Genomic DNA, 19,736 nt, shown 5'->3' with positions numbered 1-19,736 from the left:
TTAGATTACTATCAGGCTCTTTGCGGCCATGCCATTGCCATCAACCACCACGTCGCCGGTGAAGTTGTTGAGGAACAAATCTAGTATCAGCAGCTTGTTGAGGCTCCATAGCTTGGGAGGTATGCTTCCGGTCAACGCGTTGTTGGATAGGGCCAGCATCTTTAGCTCCGGCATCTCTAGCACTGAGCTCGGAAACTCCCCGACGAGGCTGCAGTTATCGGCCCAGAGGCATACTAGGCCAATGAGGTTCTTGAACGATGCCGGGAGCTCGCCTGCGTCGAACGGGTTGTTCGACAGCGACAAGGTCTGGAGCCTCGTGAGTGAGCTGAGATCTGGCGGGATGGCACCGGTGAACAGGTTGTCGTCGAGGATCAGAGTGGTTAGGCTCTCCCCTAGGTGGCTTGGGCCCATCTCCGAGGGCAGCTCGCCGGTAAGGTTGTTCCGTCTCAAATTGAGGTACTCAATCGAAGCGCAGCGATACAGCGCGGTCGGGAACATGCCGGAGATGCTGTTGTTAGATAAGTCGAGCAGGGTTTACCATTCCGTTTGGAACCCAAATCCCGGACTGATCCGGTAACGGAATTCCGGAAAATTTCGTATTTTTCGAACGGAAGGAGAATTCAAATTCAAAAATGGAAAAACGGAACTTTCCGGTCGGAATTCCGGGAAATTCGGTCCGAATTCTGGGGTTTTTGACCGGAAAAAGAAAAAAAAGATGGAAAACTCATGGGAAATTTATGAACACATGAAAAAATTGAAAAATTTGGCAAAGTTTCCCCTAATTATATGTACATTGACAATTTATAATGTATAGCATATATGAAACTCCACCAAACAATGACCAATACAACATTACACACATAAAGGCATGTCCAAATTGCACACCTACTTAGTCCAAAGTCCGAAGTCCATTAGAATTATTACAATTAGTCCAAAGTCCACATATGAATACAACCATAAACACATAACTCATGTGCAAAGTCCACAAATACAATGCAATGCACGGTCCAAAGTCCATTAACATTAGTCCTACAGAGCCAGATGAGGCTTTAACTGGAAGAGGTGGATTCTATGAGTACCCACTGGATTGCATTTGTGAAAAGAAAAAGGGAACACACACAATGACCAATGGCTTTGTCCAATGAGACAGAATCTGGTTATAGTCATTACAACGGGTTGGACCGGCCAGAATTTTTGGATATGATTTCAGATCGACAATAAATAATATCCATTGTATCTCTCATACTACCTATTAACGTTAAACAATCGCATTTGAAGTTCATCAATACTAACTAAACCTAACATCAATATGCACTCAAACTAATCTATAGGTTTTAACCCCACTGACCCTAGGTTTCGTACTGCTCATGTAAGAAATCAACACCAACAACCATCTAGACCATAGATCGACAACAACAAACATCTACAACGAAGAATGCACTGACCTCCTTCCCTTTCTGCCCTGCAGGACTCGGATTTCCGCTGTGAAGACGCGGTTTTCCGCTCTGTAGTGGCGGTTTCCTGCTCGGGATGAGTGGCAGCGCAGGCCCGCTGCCAAGGAACGGAATCCCAACGATTCCGGCCGGGATCCGCCGTCCGGTGGGCGGAATCCCGCCTCCCCGCGGCGGAATCTGGCGGCGGCGGCGGTTGGGCGAGGGACTGTGCGAGGAGAAGGGCGCGGGGGCAGGGGCTTGCTCGGGGTCAGGGAATCTGGTCGCGGATAGGCCGATGGGGTGGCTGGGTGAGTGGATAAGGTGTCCAAAAAAACGGGTTTTGGATTCTTAACGGTCCGAACCCAAAACTTCAATTTAACCAACCAAATCAATTTGGATTTGAATGATTTCAAGTGATAATGGCTTAGAAAAACATCTAATTTTTTACAATATTTTTTCAGATTTTTTAAATTTTTTGTACAAATTTTTGAATTTCAAAACGGAATGCGCCGGAATATTGCGGTTTTTCATTTTCCGTAGTCGTCCGGAAACGAAAAAATTTCCGGTTTTTCGTCGGAATTGTAAACCCTGGCCCCGAGAGATCGCCGATGGCGTCCGGGAACGGCCCCGTGATACCGGCGCTGGCGAGGGTGAGGTTCGCGACGCGCCCCGCCGTGTCGCACCCCACGTGCGGCCAGTCGCTGTGCGCGCCGGCAGCGGAGGCGTTCCATCCCGCTAGCGCCGGCGGGTCGCCCCAGGAGCTCTTGATCTTGAGCAGCAGCGCCGCCTCACCTACCGCCGGCTGGGGGGCCTGATGCATGGCCGCCGCAAGGCAGCTGCAGGGAAGAAGAAGTGCGAGCGGCAGGAGGAGAAGCCAGCACGCGCAAGCGCGGCGTGGTGGCGCCATGAGCTTGTTCGGGAAGAAGCACACGAGGCAGCAGGGAAGAGGAAGCGCGAGCAGCAGCAGGACAAGCCAGCACGCGCGGCGTGGTGCTGAGATACCGGCGGCCCGGAACGAATGCGTGGCTGCCTGCTGCCCCCGAGTCTGAACGGAGGAATAGACCTCCGTATACTGGGCCGCAACCACTGACCGACGACTCGCTCTGCTCCAAAAAGAAAAAAATCTCGAAGAGATGCATACAAAGTCCTGCCTGTTGCAGCTGCCGCTGCTTTCTCGACGAACTCCAGCACTAGGTTCGTCGGGCTCACCCTGTGTGGTCACCACGCGCGCACGCACGCGAACTCGACTGGAGACTAACAAACAGGCCAGAACGCCCGGTCTTCACGCCACTCCGTCGCTGGTGCGCGACGAACCCTCTTTTCACGTTCACAGCGTCGTCCGCATACGTGCTGCCACGTCGTCGTGGCGCGAACTAAACCTGAAAGAACTGGGCAACACGATGGATGTGGACGCCTCCATCCATCCATATGGGCCACTAATGCAAAGCAGACTAATGCACATTACACTGCCCGCCCGCTCGGAGCCCGGAGTCCCTCTCCGAGGCCACGGCCTGGCTGCGCAAGAACCTGGCCTACTTTCGCCGTCGTCGCGCTGACCCTTGTCACGGCGCTCACCGCGCACCCGGGCTCGGAACTAAAAAAATTTCGACCCCTACCAAAAAGCATGAAATTTCGGACACCTTTTTAATATATTTAGTTATTTTTAAATGTTTTTTTGCCATAATATTAATAGAAAATAACGAAATTTTTATTTCGGCACCCACCAAAAACACGAAATTTCGGATATTCAATCCCTGCGGCGGCCCTCCTCGTGCTGCTCGCCGCATGGTGCCTCCTCTACGCGCTGCGCCCTGCCGACGCGCAGTACTATTTAGGGGATGCCAAGGAGCCGATTAGAAGGTCCAGTAACAAATCATTTATTCGCGGACATCTGCAATATATGTCCATGAATAAATATAAATGGCTCGCCGCAACACCTTCTAACCGGCCCACTTGCACCCCTAATTAGAGCTGTAAATCTGGGCCGTGCTTAATGGGCTGGCACGTGCACGGCCCGAAAACTTGGGCACGAAGCCCGGCCCAGCACGAAAACAACTGGGCCGTGCTGGCACGGCACGAAGGGCGGGCTGGGCCGTGCCTGAGATTTCGGCCCATCGTGCCGCCCGGCACGGCACGGTGTCCCGGGCCGTGCCTGGGCCGGCCCGGCAGCTGCAGATCTGAAGGATCACTAGTGTTAATTTCTTGTAATTTTTGCCATTGTGGAAAAAAACCTTTCAAATGGTAGTATTCATGATCTGGGGGCCGTGCTTGGGCTGGCACGGCCCGAAGGTGGCCCGACGTGCTTTTGGGCCGTGCTGGGCCGTGGTTTCAGGTCTTAGGCCCAGCACGGCACGACCCGGTAAAATTCCGTGCCTTATCGGCCCGGCACGGTTCAGCCCGAAGCACGATGGGTCCGTGCCGTGCCAGCCCGGCACGGCCCAACTTTCAGCTCTACCCCTAATGCTCTTCGGCTCGCTGATCGCCATGTCACTTGAAAGAGACGCTGCATGGACAGCACGTGCTTTCCTCATGCAAGCAAGAACATATGTTTTTAGAAAATCGCAAGTGTGTATCATCAACCAAGTAGATAACAGCAAACACACACAGAGCATATTTATGTCAAGATTAATCTCCCTCTTGCAGTTTTATTACTTCTAATAGTACATAAAAAACAAGACTCGATACATGAATGGAACTCAGTGTCACAGATTCACATTATTGGTCCTGTGAAAATCCAAAATTTCTTTGGCATTGTGAAGAAGGAAACGTCATCTTGGAATGCAAGGAGCATCTCAAAATTAGGAGAATTGAAAATCATCAAGCCGTCTTTGCAAAACAAAACAAAAAACTCTAGAATTCCATACAGGAGCTTAATTTGATTTCTAATCCTATGCTTATGCAGGAAGTGAGGAAGGGAAGATGAGATGGGGGTGGCAAGGTAGCTACGTTAACATTGGTTAAGATATGACCACGTTGCTGGGAGAAAAAAAAACAGAAAACAAATCCAAGAGGAACAAAGTAAAATACACGTTATGTTTAATCAGATCCTAAAAAGTATCTGCTCGAGTTTGACTTAACTATCAATTTGTGAAATGTGGTAGAGAGGGAGACATGTATCAAGCTAGAATTCAAGACAGGCCGGGATGAACACACATGACCAACAAATTTGATAGGAAAGCGGATTCTATATTTTCCATCCAATTGCCAGAGCACAAACACGCCGTCAACTACATGATGTTTCCCCTACATTCATAGGACCGTATCTAAGTGATTGCTGTTTGGGCTGCCTTGCTGTTTTGGAAGCTAACTAACATGCTCACGGACACGTACAAAGATGGAAGGGTGCAGTGTGTGTTTTAATTTTAGCACAAGCACGCATCGTGTTCGTATTTTTAGCAGCACCGCCACTTTCAAATTGTTCACTGCCTTCGTAAGACATGACTGCAAGATGGAAACAAATGCCATTATTCAAACAATCAATCCTTTTGTTCGTTGAGTATCCCTTATTGGCCGCCCAAAAATTCAACTTTTTTGATTAGATAGACGAACGAACAGAGGAGGATCCACAAAATTGGCTCCGGTTTGTATTGCAAGATATCGAACTTGCTTGGAAAAATTATGAAAGGTTAGGTGCCTCCCTCTTCCTCCCGCTGCCGCCGTCCAGATCCAACTGGGGACGTACCTCCTCTCTGCCGCCACCGCACCTCCTCCTCCACTCCGCCTCCTGCTCCTCTCCACCGCTGCGCCACCTGCTCCTCTCCGCCGGCAGGCCTCCTCCTCCTCTCTGCCGCCGCGCCACCTCATCCTCTCTACCGCCGTGCCGATGCGGTTGAGACCCACAAGGGCACAATCCCCACGCGCTTGCCGCTCGCCTGCAAATCAACCATCTTTGATTGTCACATTTCCTATGTTTGTGCTCTGCTTCTCTGCTCTGGTCTCGCATGGCGTCCCCGCCGTTGGTGACCCGGACCCCGTGCTGCTGGCACGCGGCGGCGCCGAGGTGCTCAACTGCATGGTCGCGGCAGTCCAGGTGCGGGGCCGCCCGCATGCGCATCGGCAGTGCGGGCCGACCCGGATCCTCACCACGTCGCGGGGACGAGCCCCCGCGTGGGGAGCACAAGCACCCACACCCCATCGTTGCGGCGGCACAGTGAGAGTGAGAGGGAGAGGGACGCGACGGCGGCAGCGCAACGAGCGAGGGAGGCGACCGCGACGGCGCAGCAGGAGGGAGTGGCGAGGGCATAGCGGGACGGAGAGGAAGCCGGCGGCGCCGAGGAAGAGGGAGGCGACGCCGATGACGGAGCGGGTTGGAGAGGGAGGAGACGGTGGCATGGATAAGGGAGAGAGAGGAATACAGGGTCCACATGTCATTGAGAGGCAAGGAAAGGTGATGGTACTGACATGTGGGCCCCACGTGCCACATCATCCAGAACAACCTTTGAAACCACTCGAAACTATTGTAGGGGGTTATTTGTCCGATTTCAATAGTTTAGGGACGTAACATTTCTGGTATTGGAGTTCGGAGGGGTTTTCCATACTCCATGATGAGTTGGGGGGGGGGGGGGTTAAAGTAGACTTCACTCCATAATAAATGCAGTAGACGGCACAGGAGAATGATCGAAGTAGGCGATGGCCTGGCCCATTAAAATCGGGCGAGGAGTAAAACAATGAGGCGGCCCATGACACAAATACATGAGGAACAGCTCCTCACCAGGCACGCCCAGGGTTTAACTTTTCGGCGGAATTTCGCCGAAATTTCGGTTTTTTTGTTTCCGCTAGTTACCGGGAAAAGAAATTTTGATATTTTTCGATATATTTCGTTTCAAAATTCAAAATTCAACAAATTTCGTCCAAAATTCACCAAAATCCACCAAAATTTACCGAAATTTCGGAACGAAATTTCGTTTCCGCTAAACACCGGAATTTCATCGGAAAACGAAATGGTTAACCCTGTCCACACCTCGCCTCGTTGTACCGCCGCCACCGCGTCGCAGCTTTGCTTTCTCGGAGACGACGAGGATGATCCGGCGGTTTGTGAACGTGGTGGCCGAGAAGATGGACTGCACGCACTCGCTGTACCGCGTGGACGTGGCCAAGCATCTCCTGTACCCGTCGACGGCGGAAGCGAAAGCGGCGGCGGCGGGCGATGCTCCCGTCCCAGCAACAATGATGGAGCTACCCGAGGAGGCGATGAGCTTCCGCCCCTCCCGATCCGGCTATCCGTACGGCGATATAGAGTTCCTCGGGCTGGGGAGCCCCCGCCGCGGCGGCGGCGGCGGCGAGGGCCGGGTCCTCTGCACGGACTCGCGCGGGCAAGCCCTCCTCTTCGACGCCGACGCGCGCGCGTGCCAGACGATGCCGAGCCTGAGGGACAGCAAGGGCCCCTGGCCCATGTCCTTCTCCGTCGCCCGGCCCGGCGCCGCCGCCCGCCGAGGACGACCTGTACGTGCTGCGCAAGCCCCCCTTAGAGGACCCGAGGGACTCCGACAGCAGGTGCTTCGAGGTGCTCAAGTTCTACGGTGCCGACGAAGGAGACGACGGCTCGTGGCACTGGGAAGCCCTCCCGCGGCCACTGCTGGGTGTCCGCTACGCCGACATTGACAACCCGGAGGGGTCTGTCAGGTCGCGCGCGGTGGTGAACACAAGTATCTGCATATCATGGTTTCCTTGGGGCGGCGGACCCAGAGGCGGCACCCACTGCTTCAACACCGTGACGCGCAGGTGGCGCATGGCCGGCGACTGGGACCTGCCCTTCGTAGGCGCAGCCGAGTACGTCCCCGAGCACGGCCTCTGGGCTCTGGCTGGGCTTCTCCAACCAAACCTCCAACGGGAATAGAAGGAACAATCTGAACCTCTGCGCGGCTGACCTCTCTGGTGTTGTGGAGCAAGAACCGCCCAAGCTTCTGGCCGAGTGGCGGCACCATCTCCATGTGCCTGAAGAGTTGTGGCGCTGCAAAATCCCGCCCACCCTCATCAACCTGGGCGGAGGAAGGTTCTGCGTTGCCAAGATCTACGATGTTCTGTACAAACAGATCCCCAGGGTACTACGCTGGGCAACTCCTGATGATGAACTGCCCGAATCGCAGGGTCCTCAAGTTAGGTATCGCCTCGTGGTGCTCACCGGCGTGGAGCTGGAGCTGGAGCTGGATGCTACCGCCGACGGCGGCAGAATGCCACGCATTGTGCAGCACAACTGCACAAGTCCATTAGCTACGCCTTCTCATTGGACGCCGACGACCACGCCGGCATCCGGTGCGTGCTGTGAAAATCGATCCGATCTATCCATCCCGTACGTTGCGGTGGGTGGATGTGGACGTCGTCGCAGCTTCGATATTAAGTCTATTTCCAACCATTCCCCCATCCAACTCCCCCCAAACGTACTATTTACTATATTTTACTACCTCCCTTCAAAAGATTCCTCCCCCTATAACTCCTTCTCTCCAACCATTCCCCCCCATATACTATCACTCATTAACTAACTATTTATTTAACGTTTTTGAATTTTAAAAAAATCATACAGTATTTGTACTGTCATAATACGCATTATCATCGTGTTACGGGGTTCAAACGGGATTAATATCGCGAAGAAACGGTGTGATTAGAGATATATGGGGAGTTTCAACTCCCCCCATACGTGGGGGGAGTTTCAACTCCCCCACTACGTAGGGGAGCTGTGGGGGGAGCTGTTGGACCGCTCGCTCCCCCCAAAGCCCCCCCTACGTAGGGTGGGGGGCGCTGTCCAGGGCGCCGTTGGAGGAAGCCTAAGAGTTCCTACATATGCAGTCGTTTTGATTTTGTGAATCGCTGCCAACGATTTTGTTTCAAACTATCCACTTATTATGTTCGTCGTGTGTGGTAGTAATTATTAGGCAATATAATTCTCAATGAGTGTTTCCTTCTCGTTAATTATTATAGCAGTTGTGATTTTTTTCCCTCCTTGCTTTGACGCTTTTTGAATTCCCCACGACACCACGTGGGCATAGAGGTATGGAACCGAAAACTCCGAGGGAAAAGTTCAACCAGGTTCATTCATCCATCCGAAATGTTATTGAGCGATGTTTTGGAGTACTCAAGATGAAGTGGCAAATCTTATACAACATGCCACCGTACTCCATGACCAAGCAGAAGAAAATTGTTGTTGCAACTATGGTCCTTCATAATTTCATCCGAGAGCATAGAACAGAGGACTTGGACTTTGCTCGGTTCGACCGTGATCCCGATTTTGTTCCAACTATACCTGAAAGGTATAACAAGTTCGCTACGGGCTCTGATGGGTCAACGACTATGGCAAACGCACCAACTATGGATGCGTTCCGTGATGAGTTAGCCACCGCTCTTGCTCTTGCATGGAATTAGTTTTGCTGTTATCAACAATTACTGTCATCAAATAATTGTAACATGTCACGTATTATTGAACTTGCAAGCACTGTGGTCATCGGACAATATTATGAATTAAAATTCGTACACAACATCCGTACACAAGACGTTCAATGAGCATGCTTACGTCCATGCATGCACAGGAGGTCCATCCATCCATGCGCCAGCAGCACGAGCAGCCCAGAGCACAACCTCCCCCAAGCCCATTAATTACTCAAGGGTAGTATAGGCAACTCACAAAAAACCAACGTATTATAGAAACTGGAGTTCCTTTGCAAGCCAAACACTCCTTCCACCCAATCCAACTCTGGAGTGGAGCTGCTCCACAATGGAGTTGTGGGAGTGGAGCTAAAAAAATAGAGTGGAGCCCTCCCAAACAGGCCCGTACCCTGCCCCTCTTTAACTCTCCTCTTTCTCTCTCTCTAGCCTGTGCCGGTGCTTCTCTCCGTCACAGTCGTCACTCGATGTCGTCGCAGACTGCCTCCCCTTCTCTTCTCAGCGATGGCCTGGGCCTGGCCCATTAATATCCTGCGAGGAGTAAAACAATGAGGCAGCCCATGACACGGGCCTTGTTTGGTTCGTGCTAGAATCCTAGCACGCTAGGAATAGTAACAACTTTGACCGCTAATTACGGTGTCAAACAAAGTCAGTTTACAAAACCAACTTCAGAACTCCTGCGCTAGTGACCATAAAGAACCTAACGAGGCATTTGACTGTGCGATTAGAGGATGATTATTGTAGCATCATTGTAGCAAATCATCGATTAATTACCGTCATTAGATTCGTCGTGAAAAGTTACACCCATCCCTATAAAATTTTTGCAAATAGACTTCATTTAGTGCTTCATGCATGCGAGATTCTTTCTCCGGGAAGCGTGCGCGCTAGATTTATTACGGAACCAAACAAGGCCACGATTACATAAGGAACAGCTCCTCACGTACCACGCCTCGCCTCGTTGCCCCAACGCCGCCGCCGCCGCCGCGTCTCAGCTTTGCTTTCGGAGACGACGAGGCGAGGATGATCCGGCGGTTCGTGAACGTGGTGGTGGAGAGCCGCAAGACCGTCATCTACTCGCTGCACCGCCTCGACGTCGCCAAGCACCTCCTGTACCCGTCGACGGCCGAGGCAAGAGCGGCGGCGGCGGCCACTGGTGGTGGTGCTCCGGCATCAATGGCAGATATCGAGACGCTGGCTCAGCTGCCCGAGAAGACCATGAGCTTCCTCCCGAGCCGCCTGTTGGAGCCAAGCTCGCAAGCTCAGCTCGGAACGCGAACGCCGGCGATGCCCGGTGTTCAGGACGCACGCGAACACAGTGTAAAACGAGAGAGAGGAGATGAACACAAGGATATCCGCTGCTAATGGGCGCAGCCTTTTCGGTTGTTATCTTCTATTCTTATGCAATGCATGGATGCATGCCCGGACTCGAGGCCGAGCCCCGCGCCATGCCGCACACCGAGCGCTACGCCGTTTCTCCGCGACGTGCGCTGCGTGCCGCAATGCCCGCCATGGCGCTCACGCACACCGAATGACCCGGGCGACGTCGTGACCAAGCACGCCTCTGGACACGCGTCTCCCCTAGCCTAACTAATGTAGAGTCTGATAATAACGATTACAAAACATGCAACAATTTAAATCAACAAATCACTCCCTAAATTTGTTGCACCTTGATGACGCCGAGAGCTTCTCGTTGTTCCAAGAACTTCAGCCGCCCTAGCGCCTTGGTGAAAATGTCTGCAAGCTGACTTGCTGTGGCAACGTGCTCAACCTCCACCTTTCCTTCCTCGATGCACTCACGGATGAAATGGTACTTAGTATCTATGTGCTTACTGCGGTCATGATGCACCGGGTTCCTGCTTAGGGCAATTGCAGACATGTTGTCCATGAATAACTTCACTGACGCCTCTTCTGTTCCCATCAGATCTCCGATTAGTCGACTCAGCCAAATCCCCTGACAGGCAGCTGCAGCTGCTGCAACATACTCTGCCTCACATGATGAAAGTGTCACAATCTTCTGCTTCTGTGATGCCCAGGTGATCAGATTATTGCCAAGGAAGTATGCAATACCGGTGGTGCTCTTTCTATCTTCTGAATCACCTGCAAAGTCACTGTCACTATACCCGAGCAATGTAGGTTTCGGTTCAGTGCCCCTTTCATATTTACAACCAAATTCAATTGTGCCTTTCAAGTACCTCAGAATGTGTTTCACAGCAGCCCAATGCTCACTAGTTGGTGTCTCCATGTAACGGCTGACCACACCTACTGAATAGGCTAGGTCTGGTCTAGTGTTAACCAAATACCTGAGACTTCCAATCACACTTCTATATGCTGAAGAATCCACAACAGCATCTCCCTTCCCTTTGCTGAGTTTGAGTCGAGCCTCCATGGGTGTTGCACAAGGATTGCAAGTAACCATCCCAACAGACTCCAGTATCTTGGTTGCATATGCAGACTGACTCAATGTGATCCCACCATCTCCTTGCTTCACCTCAATTCCCAGGTAATAGCTCAAGAGACCAAGGTCACTCATGCTGAATTTCTTTCTCATCTCTTGCTTAAACTGAGTGATATCATCAGCATTTGGCCCAGAGATGATCAAATCATCAACATACACTCCCACAATTAGGAAAGAGTTCTTGTTGCTTCTCTTGTATACAGCATGTTCAAGTTTACTCCTCACAAAACCTAGTGCAACCAGTTCTTTGTCAAGCTTAGAATTCCAGGCCCTAGGTGCCTGCTTCAGCCCATATAATGCCTTTCTCAATTTAAGTACTTTGTCTCCATTGCCAACAATGAAACCTGGAGGCTGCTGTACAAAAACGGTTTCAGTTAAGTCACCATTCAAAAATGCAGACTTTACATCCATATGGTGTACCTCCCATCCACCTTGTGCTGCTAGAGCCAACAACACCCTCACTGTTTCTATTCTTGCAACAGGAGCAAATACTTCATCAAAGTCCACTCCTTGGCGCTGAGCATAACCCTTTGCCACTAATCTAGCTTTGTGCTTCACAATGTTGCCTGTTGGATCTTTCTTTACTTTGAAAACCCATTTCAGACCTATAGCCTTTTGCTTTGCTGGCAAATCTGCTACATCCCAGGTCTTATTATTTTCAATGGCCTGCATCTCTGCCTGCATGGCCTGTCTCCAACACAATTCAGTCATGGCTTCCTCTACAGACTTTGGTTCTCCAACAGTAGACAGACAGAAGTCACTATACTCAAAGTCTTGTACTTCTTCTGTGGTGTCAAGGAGATTAGTTATGGTCCTAAACCTTCTTGGTGCTTCATCTGAACTTGCAGATGCCCCAGATGGTGGTGTAGCCCACTGAATTTGTGCTGCAGGTGGTGTTGATCCCTCCTCAGTGGCCGGTGATGGAATTGCAGCAGGAGAGCCGGGTTCAGCGTCTGAATCTCCAGTGAGATCAGCATTGCCTATTGTCGGATTTTGTTCAGGCTCATCTGAATACTGAACTCTGAAAGTGAATGGAGCTGGCTCACTAGCTTGACTGCTGCTACTCTCCACCCAATTCCATCCCCTCTTCTCATCAAATACCACATCTCTTGTCACCATTAACTTGTTGTTGACCGGATCATACACCCTATACCCCTTTGTTCCCGGCTCATAGCCGAAAAACACACCTGGGACTGACCTGTCTGATAATTTTGTTACACCTGGCCCAACCTTTTTTACATAAGCCAAGCAACCAAAGGTTCTCAGATGCTTCACCCCTGGCTTCTTTCCAAACCAGGCTTCAAATGGTGTCTTCCCATTCAGACTTTTGGTGGGCGATCGGTTCAAGATGTACACCGCCGCCTTGACTGCTTCTCCCCAGTACTTGCCGGGCACCTGCATACTCTTTAACAAGCAGCGAGCCATCTCTACGACAGTCTGGTTTCTTCGCTCCACAACACCGTTTTGCTGTGGAGAGTATGGAGCTGTGGTGTTGTGCTTGATCCCGTGCTCATCACAGAAATCAATGAACGCACTTGAGTTGAACTCTCCACCACGGTCGGACCTAAAAGCCTTCAGACGATGTCCCGACTCCACTTCGGCCGCCATCTTGACCTTCCTGAAATACTGCAACGCCTCACTCTTGGACGCTAGTAACTCGAGCCACATGTAACGGCTGCAGTCATCCACCACCAAAAAGAAGAAATATTTCCCTCCTGGTGTGGGAGGCGTGATGTGCCCACAGAGATCACCATGCACCAGCTCCAGGCAGTTTTGAGCCCTGTACGCCGAGGCTCGTGGGAATGGCACGCGATGCTGCTTGCCCAGAGCACAACCATCGCACACCTGCTCCGCACGACGGATCAACGGCATGCCCTCCACCATCTCCTTTGCACCGAGCTCATGCAGAGGCCTGAAATTCAGATGCCCATACCGAGCGTGCCAGAGCCATGCTTCTTCCTCCATCTTTGTCAGCAGACACACTGGCTTTGTCAGGTTCACCTTCATTGTGTACAGGCGATTCCTTCTTTCAGCCTTGATGAGGACTGCTCGGGGCTGGTTCTGATCTTGACGGCGCTCAAATACTTGCATCACGCCATCGTCGATCTCAACCCTGCAGCCTCCTTCCTCCAGCTGACCAAGACTGACGATATTGCATTTCAGTGAGGGGATGTAGTATACCTCGGACAGTACCTTGTGGTCCTGGTTCTTCCCGGTGATCGTCACTGTGCCGATCCCGCAGATCTCCACCCTGGAGCCGTCACCGAAGCCTACCGAGCCGTGCACCCACTCGTCCAGAGATGCCAGCGACGAGCGGCACCCTGTCATGTGGTTCGTTGCTCCGGTGTCCAGCACCCAGGTTCCTTCGTTGTAGGCGATCGGGAACACGCGTTCCTCGTTGAGGAACACGCGCTGCGTCATGGCGCTCGCGGTCTGCATAACATTGCAGACCTGAGCCAGCATCAGCGCCGGCTGCTCAACGTCGGTGTTGACGTGGTGAGCCGCCTCCTGTCGCCCTTCTTTCGGAGCCCTCTTGCACTCGTTGGCCCAGTGGCCGTTGATGCCACACTTGCGGCACTTCCCTTTCCGGCGCGGTGTGCCCATTGATGTGAGCCTAGCCCCAGAGTCACGCGCGTCGCCGCGTGCGCCCGGCTTCTCCTTTTTCCCAGACTGGCCAGGACCCTTGTTGCCGGACGATGATGACGACTCCGACACCATTCGGCTCTTGTTCCTCGCCGCCTAGTCCTCCTCCGTCAACAGTAGCCGACCCGCCTGGTCAGTGACATGCTCCACCGAGGACTCGTAACGATTTTCAGCCGCCCGAAGACGACCCATGAGCTCCTCGATCGACATGGTCTTCGTGTCGCTGAACATCTCGATCGCGACGGCGACCTGATTGTACCGTGGTGGCACAACCCGGAGGAACTTCTTCACGACGCGTGCGTCAGTGACAGAGCTCTCCCCGAGCCCACGCAGATCGGTGGCAATCTTGGTGATGCGAACAGCGAAGTCATCGATCGATTCTCCTGGCTTGAAAGAGATCGACTCAAAATCCTCCAACAGCTTCTGCGCATTCACCTCCTTGACCCGTTCCGCTCCGAGACGCATCGTCTTGATCGCATCCCACGCCTCCTTCGCCGTCTTCTTCGCCAGGAGCATGGAGTGCAACTCCGGCGGCACCGCCCGGATCAGCGCCGCCATGGCGAGCCGATCTCTGCGCCTCTCCACCTTGTCAGATTCGATCACGTCCCACAAGTACATGCCCTCGAGATTGCATTGTACCAGTGCGGACCACTCTTGGTAGTTGCTGCGGGTCAACATTGGCCACAGCAAGTTGCCTACAGCCTCCTTCATCGCCCTCTCCATCGCCTCCTTTTCGCCACCACTGCTTCCCATCTCCTCCTCCGACGATCACCGCTGCGGGATGATGTACTTCTTCTCCGGTGGTTGACGAGGTGGACTGATGGAACCGTCGTATTGCATAAACTAGCTTTGATGCCAGTTGTTGGAGCCAAGCTCGCAAGCTCAGCTCGGAACGCGAACGCCGGCGATGCCCGGCGTTCAGGACGCACGCGAACACAGTGTAAAACGAGAGAGAGGAGACGAACACAAGGATATCCGCTGCTAACACAAGGATATCCGCTGCTAATGGGCGCAGCCTTTTCGGTTGTTATCTTCTATTCTTATGCAATGCATGGATGCATGCCCGGACTCGAGGCCGAGCCCCGCGCCATGCCGCACACCGAGCGCTACGCCGTTTCTCCGCGACGTGCGCTGCGTGCCGCAATGCCCGCCATGGCGCTCACGCACACCGAATGACCCGGGCGACGTCGTGACCAAGCACGCCTCTGGACACGCGTCTCCCCTAGCCTAACTAATGTAGAGTCTGATAATAACGATTACAAAACATGCAACAATTTAAATCAACACCGCCCACCGAACCCCTTGGCGTCGTCGTCGCTGGAGCTCTTCGCGCTCGTGAGCCCCCGCCGCAGCGAGGGCCGGATCCTCTGCACCAGCTCCGGCGGCAGCGCCTTCCTCTTCGACGCCGACGCGCGCGCCTGCCAGCACGTGCCGAGCCTCAGGGACTGCAAGGGCGCCGGCGCCATCTCCTTCTCCGTCCCACGCCGCTGCGGCGGCGCCGGCGCCATCTCCTTCTCCGTCCCACGCCGCTGCGGCGGCGCCGGCGCCGCCGAGGAGAATGAGGAGGACCTCTACGTCATGAGCGCGTGCCACGAGTACGACTACTACGACCCGGACGATGACGACGCCACGACGGACTTCGAGGTGCTCATCAGCCTCGGGTCCCACGGCGGCGAGGGGTGGCGCTGGGCGGCCCTCCCGCCCCCGCGCTTCACCCGCGACGATCACCACCTCTGCGACTACAGCACGCTGCCGCGGGGCTACGTCCGCGCGCACGCCGTCGTCGGCAGGGCCATCTGCGTGTCGTCCTCGGACACGCACGTCGGCACCCACTGCTTCGACACCGTCGCGCGCCGGTGGAGCAGGGCCGGCGCCTCGGACCTGCTGCCCTTCGAAGGCGGGGCCCAGTACGTCCCCGACCGCGACCTGTGGCTCGGCTTCTCATCATCAGAAGACGGCGGCGGTTTCAACTACAACCTCTGCGTTGTCTCGGACCTCGCGACTCACCTCCGATACGGCGGCGGCGGCGGTGGTGCGGGAGCGGGAGCGGGACGACAGGAGGAAGTGGGGCCGCCGCCGAAGCTGCAGGTGGGAGAGTGGCGGGACCACCTCGCCGTGCCCCGGGAGTGGCGCTGCCAAGACCCGCCCAGCCTCATCAACCTCGGCGCCGGAAGGTTCTGCGTCGCCAAGCTCTTCACGGTTCTGCGCCGTAGCCCCCCTGAAGGTGAAGCTGATGGTGACGACGACGAGGACGACGACGGCCTTTGCAGTAGCAGTAGTTGGCAAGATTTGTATGGGTACGGGTGGCTGGACGGGCAGCGAGTCAGCCATAGGGTTGCCGTGTTCACCGGCGTGGAGCTGGAGGACGACGATAACGATACTCATGCCAGCGGCGGCGCCGCCGGCATGATGATGCCGCGCATCGTGCCGCACAAGTCCGTAAGCTACGTCCTTGACGACGACCACGCCGACTTCGAGTGGGTGCTGTGAGTCAGTGAATCGATCCATACAGCAGCTTGCGAGTATTGTCATGCATTCATCTCTCCCATTCATCTGTGCATGCCTCCTTAACCTCGCTATATATACTAGCAGCTGCTGCATGCAGCTTGTTTCCATCTCTTGAATCATTTTCTAATGTCTAACAGTAATGCACTACAATAACACTGTCCCATGCATAATTATGCTAGAATTTCACCATTGCAGACCCCAAGAGTTAGGTTCTATTAAAAAAAATTAAAAACAATTATTTATTGTTTGTGCTTGTGATCCTTTGCCCATCACAGTGTTGACACCTCAGTGCAAAACGTATGAGTTTCATTTATACTAAACAACAAACCATTTCACTATAGGAGTAAAATATAATGCCATTGCTCACCAAAATATATCAAAAAAGGAAAAATAAGATATTATTCAAATGTAGTTGTAAAATTGCAAGGTACACGAAAAAAAGTAGCAAGGGGAGTAGTGCTATATGTCTGAATTAACAGTCGACCCGGTGGAACGCACGGACATTTTCTCTAGTAACTAATAAAGCAGCTAATGGTGTTGTTTTAAGCTCTGGTGGTGAGGAAGAAGGAGGGCCGCCGAGGCTGGTGGGCCAGTGGCAGGACCACCTCGCCGTGCCCCAGCAGGACCACGAGCGGCGCTGCCAACGCCCGCCCTGGCTCGTCAGCCTCGGCGCGGGAAGGTTCTGCATTGCCAAGATCTTCGAGGTTCTGCGTAGCCACCCACCAGCTGACGACGACGACGACGACGGCCCTTGCTCGGAATATTCTGATTCCGATGATGGATATGGAAGGGAGGATGAGCAGCAAGTCAGCCAGCATAGGGTTGCGGTGTTCACCGGCGTCGAGCTGGTGGACGACGATAACGATACCGCTGACGGCGGCGACGCCGGGATGATGATGCCACACATCGTGCCTCACAAGTCCGTAAGCTACGTCCTTGACGACGACGACGATACCGCCGATGTAAAGTGGGTGCTGTGAATCTATCGATCCATCGTTCAGCTGGTGGGCAAAATGCAGCACCTTGCAATTGTCATGCATTCATCTCTCCCAACTCCCATTAACATGTGCATTCCTCCTTATCCTCCCTATACTAGCTAGCAGCAGCTTGTTATACATCTCTTGAATCATTTTCTATATGTATCTTGCAGTTGATGCGCTACAGCTCTATAATAGTAATCTATACCTAATATTGAAGCAAATAAGGTTTCGCGGTCCGTAGGTTTCCCGGTCCATCGTGACAGGTGGGACCAAATAAAGGTTATCGGTTCATCCATGTCCCCTCCGCCAATCCGCCTCCAACCTCCCCTCCACCATCGGCTTGCAGGCGTAGAGTTCTGAATAAGACCGAAAACAGAACTTACAAAGAAAACAGCCCGATAACTCCTAATAATATTTGGCCCAACAACAAAACACTCGTGAAACAAATAGCATCGTACAATAGTACCAAATCGGACATGGACAATCGAATTGTCCTATTCATAGATTTTCACCAAAGCGCGTTTGTCACAGAAGGTGGAAAAAATTAGGGGCAACGGGCCAATGGACATCGTACCATCGAGCATCCCCGGAACAAGGGGAGGGAGAAGGAGGCAGAAGAAGAAAAGAATACCAAGTCCCTGCTTTTCAAGCATCGGACGGTCTGGACGAGTTGGACAGAACGTGCAACAAACTCAACACCACGGCGTTTCAAGCATCAGACGGTCCGATGGTCTCAACGATCGGATTCCATACTCAACGGTCGTCTAAACGGCTAGTTGGAAGCCACCATCGGACGGTCCGATGGTCACTCAAAAACGAGAATGAGGCTTCCAACGGCTAGTTTTTGGAGGTGGAGGCTATATATACCCCCTTGGCCGGCCTCCCAAGTGTGGTTGGAGTATCCTGAGCCTAGAACAAGTATTGTTACACATTTCCATGCCCATTTGAAGTGTAGCAACCACATTTGTGAACCCAACCACCATATGAGCAAATAGACACATACCGGCATAGCGAGAGCTAGTTAGCATCTTGGCTTAGGCCTATTTGTCTAGTATCCGTGCCTGTGTGCACGTTCTATCCTTGTGTATGTGCGGTTGTAAGTCTTGCAAGACCCTCCGGAGTGTGGAGTAGCTGCCACCCCCTTGTGAGAGGGAGGAAGGCCCTCGGCACGTTGGCCAATAGCTTCCCATAGTGGAGACGGCGGGGTAGCTCCGCGAGAAGGACTCGGAAGACCCAAACAGCCCTGACAATCCTCTACCCTTGCGTGGGCGAGGCCGCAGTCCGAGACTACGCGAGAGAAGGGCTTGTGTGGGTGTGTACCGAGGATATCCGGAGACCCGACCAGGGTTGCTTGACTTTCGAGGAAGTCACTTTGCCATCCTCTACCCTTGGGTGGGCGAGGCCGCACTCCTTTGAGGATTGCGCAAGAGCAAAGCCTACGGGGGCACCTAACGAGGACGTAGGGGGCAGAGGCACGTTGGCCTCCCCGAACCTCGGGAAAAATATCACCATGCCTTCTTCATGGGCCATTGTCTACATCGTCATCGGGAGTTTCATTCTCTATCATAACTCCTTTAGCTTCCGCATTTATATTCTTGCAATTGTGTGCTTACATTCCTAGACTAGCTTGTTAGGTTCGTTTCTAGGTGGAACTAGGTTGCAAGTCTTGGCCACGGTAGAATAGCAACACTTAGCAAAACCGTAGTGCACATAGCTAGATTTATCTTGCATAGGTTTTGCTTAGTAGTTGTAGTTTTTAGAGAGCCTTGTTTTGAGAAATCCTACTTCACCCCCCCTCTTAGGCGTCGGTCCTACCTTCAGAGAGGATAGGGGAGGTGCTGGAGACAGCCTTAGAACAAGGTTAATAATAGAGCCCATAGTGGGCTTTATGGGGTTGCCATGTCACATATAGCCAACTAAAGTCCACTTGTATAATAGCTCTTTCTTGATGCAAACTCTACATTTAATACTTGGCCCACTCCTTCCTCTTACAGAGTGTCTTGGAGTCTGTGAGCAGCCCGCTTTTTCTCTCTCTCCATTTCTCTTTCTTCCATGTCATAAAAAATCTAACACTTGTTGCAGCCCGCCTACATCACCTCGTAATACTTGCTCTTATAGCCATGTAGTGGAGGGGGGCAGCGTCGCGGGAAGACGGCCAGCCACAGAGCAGGCACGGAACCTAAGAAGGAGCATGTGCCGGTGGGCTCCGGAGGCGCCGTGCGTACGACCCCCAAGGTGGGATGCGTGGGACCGGAATAAGGGCTTCTCCAACGGTCCTAGCTAGTACTAGCTAGAAAAAAAATCCATTTCATCATGTGGGGTCTTCTTTTTACATAATTTTAT

General features: G+C 52.9%; 1 protein-coding gene across 1 annotated transcript; it reads right to left on the bottom strand.

Moving 5' to 3' along the window:
* Positions 1-2,253, bottom strand: LOC120652376 (receptor-like protein kinase HSL1). Its single transcript, XM_039930177.1, has 2 exons — positions 2,021-2,253; positions 1-508 (listed from the first exon to the last, which is right to left on the bottom strand). Exons 1-2 carry the CDS (start codon positions 2,251-2,253, stop codon positions 1-3), a joined length of 741 nt encoding a protein of 246 aa, XP_039786111.1.
* Positions 2,254-19,736: the final 17,483 nt, after the last annotated feature.

The sequence above is a fragment of the Panicum virgatum genome, chromosome 1K (genome assembly GCF_016808335.1).
Source record: "Panicum virgatum strain AP13 chromosome 1K, P.virgatum_v5, whole genome shotgun sequence".
In the NCBI taxonomy this organism is placed as follows: domain Eukaryota; kingdom Viridiplantae; phylum Streptophyta; class Magnoliopsida; order Poales; family Poaceae; genus Panicum; species Panicum virgatum.
Note: the sequence above shows the minus strand (reverse complement) of the source record. Positions and strands in the feature narration are given on the sequence as shown.